General features: G+C 63.2%; 1 protein-coding gene across 1 annotated transcript in view; it reads right to left on the bottom strand.

Moving 5' to 3' along the window:
- ZFYVE28 (zinc finger FYVE-type containing 28) overlaps positions 1–7,367 on the bottom strand; it is a 14,416-nt gene extending 7,049 nt beyond the window's left edge. Inside the window, 4 exon segments of the mRNA XM_025051793.1 lie at positions 3,404–3,493; positions 4,576–4,665; positions 6,359–6,561; positions 7,230–7,367. Coding sequence (XP_024907561.1) covers positions 3,404–3,493; positions 4,576–4,665; positions 6,359–6,561; positions 7,230–7,337 — 491 coding nt within the window. The 5' untranslated portion in view covers positions 7,338–7,367.
- Positions 7,368–8,443: the final 1,076 nt, after the last annotated feature.

Raw genomic sequence — 8,443 nt, 5'->3', positions numbered from 1 at the left:
GCAGCAGAAACAAGTGCCCCAGCTCCTCCGCCTCTGCTCTGAGAGCTCCCTGGGTGCCACCTGGGGGTCCCAGGACACCCATATCTCAAAGACGGGATCCTGCAGGGGTGCAGTTTCAGGAACGTCCACTGTGGGGTCTTTTCGTCCACACAGGTGTCTGTGAATCACCCCATTCTTGCTCCAGCCCCAGACGCTGCCTCGGCCCTCTGCATGCTCCAGGACCCCGAGAGCCTGTCCTTCATGCTTGCCCTTGTCCGCCCCAGACGGTCCCTGCCCCGAGCACCGCCCCCGACCCCAGCATCCAGAACCCTCCGCAGCAACTGTTTGTCTGGCCACCTGTGCACGTCCCTCACGGGCACTGCAGTCCCTGCGGACTGACACGGGGCCAGGTCCACGGTGAGCACCAATACGTGCTCGCAGGGCGCGTACAAGGAGCGCGTGCCGGGCCCGCTCTGGGCAGCAGCGCCCTCTGCCTGCCCAGCCCACATGGCGGCTGTGGACAGTGAGGGACAACAGAGACAGCCGTGGGCAGGGCCCGGCGGTGGGTGCTGTAGGGACTTGGTCAGCGTCCCAGAGGAGGTGGCTCTCGCTGCCCCTCTGTGAGGATGAGCCACTCCGAGACTGGACCTGCTTCTGGGGGGGCCAGCGTGCTTCTCAGGCGGAGCCTCCTCAGCTGTCACACGGCGCCCACCCCGGGATCCTGCTGCCACCTCCCAGAGACCCAGTGACACCTGCTCTCCCTTCACTCAACCTCGAAACCCGGCCTCCCTTTGCTGCGACTCAGAGCCTCCCTCATGTCCTCGGGGTCCCCCAGCTTCACTCCAGGTCCTCCCTCCTGAGCCTTAGGGGACCCCAGGGACAAAGGCCCTGCCCACGGGAGTCCCGCCTTCCCTCCCAGGACGGGCCTCCTCGGGCTGCTGGCTCGGACAGAGGGGACAGAGAGGGAGCAAGTGTTCAGGTGCCAGGAGGGGACCCGTGAGCTCAGCCAACGGCACAGTGGTACTTCTCAGGGAGAAGTGGCCCCGGGACTCCAGCTCAGCGACAGCAGAAAGGGCCAAGGCCATTGTCCTCAGCCACCAGTGCTCGGGCCGGTCGGTGGCGACGGTGACAGACAGGGTGACGAAGAGCGGAACAAACCCGCGCACGGACTCGGCGAACGCCCAGAAGCGCCGCGGGCCGCTCGCTTGGCGCCCGGCTCTCATTTCAGACCGCTGTGCTGCCTGAGCGAGTCACGTGCCCGTGAAGCTGAGAACGGGTCCCCCCGAGACGGTGTGAGTCCCTCCTGTCCCCGAGGTCCAGAGCTGCCTGGCCCACGCTGTGGCTTGATGAGCATTTACAGGGAGCTGCAGTGGACGGGGGGCGGGTCAGGCAGCAGAGGCCACAGCGCCACCGGGCTGCTCAGAGCCAGCAGGGCCAGCCCGCCCACACCGTACCTGTGTACTGCAAGGAGGCCCCGGGGAGAGCCGCCCAGAGCCACCAGCATGGCGACACCCCCAGCTCTGGCTGAGCCGCTGAGCCTAGCACACACCAGGGGATCTAGAAGACATGTGTCCAGGGCCACGCCTGGACGGGAGGTGGGGGACGATGTCCTGCTCTCACAGGGAAGGCTCAGACCCCTGTTCCCTGTGGCCCTGACTCAAAGAGCTTCACTGTTGTTTTTCAAACAAAGCAGCAAAAGTCCTCATCAGAATGACTCTGGCCTTAGAGAATCCTTTGCCTGGGAAGAAAACAATGTGACAAACTGCGTGGCCCCCTCCGAGGGTGGCTCCGAGGGTGGCTCCGAGGGTGGCTCCGAGGGTGGCTTTGAGGGTGGCTCCGTGTGCCGGGCCGCTCTGCCCCAGACCACCCGCACTGTCCACTGAAGAGCTTAGCCCTCTACCTTCAGGCGAAGGGAAATTAGCAAATGCTAGCAAGGCCCCCGAAAATGGTCGCCGCCCCCAGGGGGACAGAGCCCGCTCCTGCTTTCCTCGCTCCCTAAACTTAGGAGGGAGGGAAAGATGACAGGAACGAGGCCAGGAGCAGGGCTGTGGGGTTCTGGAAACCCCTGGGGCTAGGCGTCGCCCAAAGACCACCCCGAGACCTCCAGGAAGGTGGCCGAGGACCAGGTCCAGGGACGGCTGCGGGTGTGGCTGGAGGGGCTGGACCTCATTTGTCCGGAGGGCCAGGGTCGGGCAGCTTGCAAACCCTGGGGACCGCAGCCCCGCCTACCACGTGGTCCCAGGTCTGCACCACCCAGTCTCTTCCCCGCATTCGAGTCCACATCCCGCCCAGGGCACCGCGGCTCAACCCGCATTTCACCCTCTGGTCTCAGGGCCCAGACAGTCCTGATCTGGCCTCGGGTGGGGTGGCCCCTCCTGTGCACAGCACACAACCTGTGTGGCTCCCTGCGGTGGACGGAGGCACCTCTGGCCCGGAAGCTGGCCCCACCCTGCCCCCAGCCACTGCACCCCACTTCTTCACCCTCAGGGGGGTCCCCTGGGGCCTCTCCATGGCCTGTGCCAGCCCAGCCCTTGTCTCCATGCCCACCCCACACGCCAAGGCCGTCTCTCCAATGTCCTCATCACCAGCCAACCTCTGTCCCCTGCTCCCTGCCCAGCTCCACACCTGCATGCCAGCTGCCCCCCGGGCCCTCCCCAGCTGCAAGTCCCACAGGCCTTTCTGCCGAGCTCCCCGTGGCCCACACACTGCTCCCCCCAATCCCTGCGACTGCATGTTCCACGCCCCCTCACCTGGCAGGAGGGGAGGGCGGTCTGTTTGGGAGTCAGGGTGTGGCTGGACAGCAGTGGGCCACGCCCAGGACACCTGGGCTCTGACCTCGGCTCTGAGCCTCTCAGTGAGGGACCGAGTGCTTCCTGTCTCGGTGTCTTTAAGGCCTAACTGCCGCCCTGACATTTTGAGCCACGAGACCCCCAAGGCCTAAGCCTGCACGTCCTTGCTCTCGCCAGACACGGGGCACCCACCTGGCCCTCCGCCTGATCACCCTCACTCCCTGCCAGCCTGCGACGTGATCCAGGCAAGCCCAGCACCTGCTCCTGCAAACCAGGAGCACCGCACCCCGATTCTGCAAAACCTCCTCCGCGGCCCGTGGTGGTCACTGCTCCAGAGGGCGGCCGCGAGGCCCCGCACGGTCAGCGGGGTTCTCCTCCCTGGGCTGCGAGTATTCGTGACTGCTCCCCTCCCCTGTCTGGCCTCGAGTGTCAGGTGTACAGTACTTTTCAGGGTAGGGCATCCCCCTTGGGGTCCCTCCCTCACCAAGAGAACCTTTGGCTCCCATCTGCTGAGGGACAACAGCAGGACTGGCCAGGTACCATTTATCAACACCCAGAGGGGCCTGGCACCACCAGACTTGACAGTCCTGCCAGGTTTCTGCAAAAGTACGGTCCCAGGCAGGAGGGACACTCACCACACGATGGCCAGCCTGGGGATGGTGAACATGAGGGCCGGCTCGTAGTCGTCTATCATGTCCTGAGTCAGGTACCCGAGGTCCAGGGCCCTGCGGAGGAGAGCGTGAGGGGGCGGGGCCTGCCAGGGAGAGGGGCGGGGCTTTGAGGGAGGGTGAGGGGGGACTGCAAGAGTGAGGGGCGGGGCCTGCGACGTGGAGGCGTGGCCTACGAAGGAAAGGGCGAGGCCTGACCCCCCTCCAGGGTCACACCCGCAGGGAAGGTGCGGCTCAACCCTGCCTGCGCCCTGCTCAGCGGGCACTCGGGGAGACATGTGCGCTCAGCCCTCAGGCATGCGGGCAGAGGCGGCCTGCGCGGACCTCCACCCCCCACCTGCCAGATCCCAGCTGTGGGGTGGGATGTGTGGTATGCGTGGGAGGGGGCTGGGAGGACGGCCACCAACATACAAAATAAGAGGCTGATCCAAGCGTGGGCCTGCGTACCCAGGAAACCGAAACTCTGCAAGTGGCAGGAGTAAACGGGGAACAGACACCCCACCACAACGGCCGGGTGCCCTTGAGAGCTGCGACTGCCCTCCCGGGTGCCCCTCAGGGCATGGTAAAGGGCTTTCTCTGCACCCCAAGAGCAGGCGCTGCTGGCAGGACGCTTCCAAGTAGAAGATATTTTCAGTCTTCTTATTTTTTTGGTGATTTGAAATATCTCTCAATATATAAACAGTGAATAATCTGTCTTTAAAAAGTAACAGGCTTATGTTATGTGATATTAGGCAATTTCGAAGTGTACCTAATACCAGAGCACTGGTCAAATACCAAGGACGTTCCAGGTTAAATCTTAGTCCCGAAGTCCATTCAGAAACTCTGACTTCAAATTACTGCACCAGGCACATGAGAAGCCTGATGCCTTGCCCGCCCCAGGCCTTGTTCAGCAGACTGGCCGCCCAGCAAGGGCCCCGGCCTGGCCCGTGGAGGTGGGGAGCAGGGAGTGGGCAGGTCCAGCTCCTCTGGCACCCTCTCCTCTACCACAGAACTGTGACTTTCTCCTGCAGGATGTGCCCTCTGGGGCCAGAGCAAAGGATGTGGGGCTGAGTCAGGCCCCGCCCCAGGGGAAGAAGGACAGGGTGGGGGGAGGAGGCTCCGCCTCCCTCCCTGGGGCCCTGCGGGCAGCAGCCCTTCACCTCTCCACGGTCTCGCAGAACAGCACGATGACCTCCTGCTGCACGTAGTACTCCCTGGGGGACTTCACCGGCACCATGGCAGAGACATAGCTGCAAAGACGTGAGGGGGTGAGGGGTGCCCTCGGGTCCCAAGCACCTCCTGGACCAGGGGCTCTCCGGTGGGACCAGTGAGGTCCCCCGCCACAGTGTGGCATCAGCAACCTCAGCCACCCACGGCTACCTGGATGACCACCCAGGCCACTCGGCACTCCTCCCGAGCCAGAGCCAGCCCAGTGCCTCCTCGGTCCCCTAGCCCTGCCACCCTCAGCCCTGACTGTCCCCTGCCTGGGTGCCAGCCCTTACCAGTGAGCAAGCGAACAAACGAATGAATGAATGAATGAATGAATGCACACACAGGCGGTGAACATACCCCCGGGGCTGGCCAGGTGTATCAGTGGCTGGGGGAGCTGCACCAGGTGGGACTTGGGGCGCACAGGACATTTGCTGAGTGGACGTAAATGAGCGCAGCCCTGACTGTCCCCTGCCTGGGTGCCAGCCCTAACCAGTGAGCAAGCGAACAAACGAATGAATGAATGAATGAATGAATGCACACACAGGCGGTGAACATACCCCCGGGGCTGGCCAGGTGTATCAGTGGCTGGGGGAGCTGCACCAGGTGGGACTTGGGGCGCACAGGACATTTGCTGAGTGGACGTAAAAGCGACAGTCTGTCCAACCTCTCCCCAGAGGGGACATTTTTCTTTCCTTCTAAATCACTAACTAGCCTTTTCTCGTATCGAAAGCTCATTTGGGAGGTCTGGGCAAGATGGAAGACAAAGCTCAAGTTTCCCTCACCCCAGAGAGGACCGCGGCCTTTAACATCCACTCCGTTTCCTCCTGGGGGCCAACGGGTCATGAGATGGACAACTTTTATTAGCTGGGACCCCCGTGGACATGGACTGACCCTGCTCTTTCTCACCCGTGTCTGTGGACGCCTGCAGCGTGCCTGGCCCCCAGCACAGGCCCCCCAACCCCCTTCCCGTGGGCCGCCCCCGGGTTGGGCAGTGACTGAGCAGACAGGGGCAGGCCCTGCCTTCTGAAGGAGCAGCAGCAGCTCCCTGGGCCACATGGGGGGACAGGCATGGCGAAGGGGTGGACGAGCACAGGGAGGGTGCACGCCCCGAGCCCAGTGGTGGCAGTGGGTGGCAGTGGGGTGGGACAGGGGTGCCGTGCCATCCACACACACTCCCCTGACCTGGGGGGGCCCTGCCCTCATCCTGGGGAGCTGGGTGTACCAAGGCCCCAGCGCAGCGGCCACTCTCTCCTTGCTCGTGCTGCGTCCCAGACCCGAGCACACAGAGCCAGTGTCGTGTTTGTGGGGTGAATGGGTGATCAGGTGGGGTGAAGAGGGCAGCTGGGGACCAGCAATGGGGCAGACGCAGGCTTGAGCTCAAAAGCAGAGACAGGAGGTCAGACGGTGGGAGGCAGCAGCGGACGGGGGCTCGAGTTGGCACCACGATGACCTTTACTGCAGGACCCCCAAGGGGCTTTACCCCTGGGCTGTGTGGGGGGTGGCGGTGGGGAGGGTGGACGCCTGGGGTCCCCTTTATCCCTGGGTCACCTCTGCCTGTCTCCAGGGCTTACCGACACCTACAAACAGGTGTGAAGCGGCTGCAGCCCCTCCCTCTGCAGGATTTGTAGCCGGAGTTATCAGGAGGGGCCCACGGGGCTGGCACGCGCCCTCCCACCGAGCCGAGGCGGTGGCTGCCCACACCCGCAGCACTGTGCGGGGCCCTCGGGTCACCTCAGCTCAAACTCTGCAAACAGGACGTCGAAGTGCCTCAGCGCCTCCCTCATCTTCTCCGTGTAGCTGTTGAGGTCCCGCAGCGCCTGGTCGCGGAGGGCGCCCCGCACGTCCTCCAGGCTGCGGGTCAGCTCCTTGGCCAGCGGGCGCATGGCCATGCTCTCCAGCTCCCGGTTCATGATGGTGGAGCCGGCGGCCAGGCACTGTGGGCAGAGGACGCGGCTCAACGGCGGCCAGCTCTCCGGAGTCACCGCCTCACGCCCAGGCCCAAGGAGCCCAACAGACAGGCCTGCCTGTCTCAGGCCGTCCAGGCTTCAGGGGCCCCCCACCTCCCACTCCCGGCTCTTTCCCGTGGGTGCACGTCCCCCTGCAGCCTGCAGACAGTGGGAGCTCAAGTCAGCCCACACCTAGAATGGCCCGGTCCTCAGGAGGGGACTGTGGTCCCCAAAGCCAGGCGGGCATGGGACAGGAGGGCTGAAGGGCTGCGGCCAGGCTGGGGTGTGGCCATCATCCCTAAGACTCGCCCCCCCAAGTCCTCTCTCCTGGGAAACCCCCGCCTCAAAGTCTACTCCGCTCGCTCCGGGGCAGGCATTTCAAGGACACGGGCCCTGCTCCCCTGGGTTTCTCTTAAGTCCAGAGCAGCCATGGCAGAGATGACGGATGCTCTCACTGTGACTTGGGCCCCAGGGGCCGGCAGGAGGGGAGGGCCGACAGAGCCCCAGGTCATGTGCCTCCTGTCGCCTCCCTGCCCAGCCACAGGAGCTCTCCAGACACCCCAATTAGGGCCATGCTCCAGGGCTGACCAAGGCTCACAGAGAAACGGCTGGACAATGCCAACGCCATGACCCTGGAGCCCGGCGGCAGCCGCTACCTCGGCACCAAACCACAGCTGGCCGGCCAGATTGTCGTGCCGGATCTCCTCGGGGAACTTGACGCAGAAGTCCCTGGAGGCGCGGTCCTGAGGGATGCACACGTCCATGATCTGGTTAATGATGTTTAACACGGTGTCCTGAAACGGAAGGAGACACGCACCACAGTAACGCGGCTGATGGCTGTGACACAGGAGCACGTCTGTGTGACACAGGAGCACGTCTGTGTGCGCCGCACAGTGGCTACAACATTCCAGAAGGACCTAGTAGAGAGCGAAACTCCTGCCGCCTCCTCCCTCATGCCCTGCTCCCCACGCTCACTAGGCGACATACATTCACCTGGAGCACCGGCCGCAGAGCACATAGCTCTGCGCCTCCCCGCTCACCGGGCCACACGGGGAGCTTCTCGCTTTACCCTCGTAGTGGCCGGGCCATGCGCCTGAGCCTCCCTGCCACCCTGCACCACGCTCCCTGCAGCCTCGGCTGCCATGACCGGCCCCCTCCTGGAACACCTGTGCACGGCTTTCTAGGGGCAGAGCTGGAGAAATGGAACAGCGAGGCCGATGGACACACGGCAAGTTCATTTCCACCGCCACTCACTGTGCTGCTTTCATGGCCGTTGTCAGCCTGTGCCGTCCTGAGTGTGTTGACAGCACAGGCAGACTCTGTCTGCTGTTGGAGTGACAGGAGTGAAGGACAGGACATAAAACCAGCCTCTCGGAGGGACCCTTCATCCAGGTGTGTCCCCTCCCCTCCCCTCCCGACCCCTCTGGAAACAGCTGATCAATCGCAGCAACCTGTATGTATATGAGCCAGCAGCTGGCTTCCTCCCCGGGTGACCCTGCCCCTCGCGCTGTGCAGCCTGGGGCAGGCCGCTTACTTTCTCTGATCCTGGGTGGCTATAAAAGGGAGACCATGATTCCTGGAGGCCGGGAGGACCACGTGAGCATGAAGATGCTTGGCTCTGCCCTGGCTCACGGCAAACCTCAATAGTGGTAACTTTTGTTTTAAAGGCTCTTAAAAATTGTTTTACTTTTTTTCCTCACGTTCAAAACGCAAAGGATAACAAGCCGTTTCGAACGCTTTGTGTGTACAGGGGTAACAAGCTCACTTTTATCGCATCTTAAATTACGTTCTATTCTCTCCTTCGAGACGGTCCTGTTCTTCACACATCTACCATTCGTTCTGTAGAAATACAGGAACGTTGAAAGCTTGG

The sequence above is a fragment of the Pteropus alecto genome, unplaced genomic scaffold (genome assembly GCF_000325575.1).
Source record: "Pteropus alecto unplaced genomic scaffold, ASM32557v1 scaffold5, whole genome shotgun sequence".
Lineage (NCBI taxonomy): Eukaryota > Metazoa > Chordata > Mammalia > Chiroptera > Pteropodidae > Pteropus > Pteropus alecto.
The sequence above is the reverse complement of the archived record's forward strand: the minus strand, read 5'-3'. Positions and strand labels throughout refer to the sequence as shown.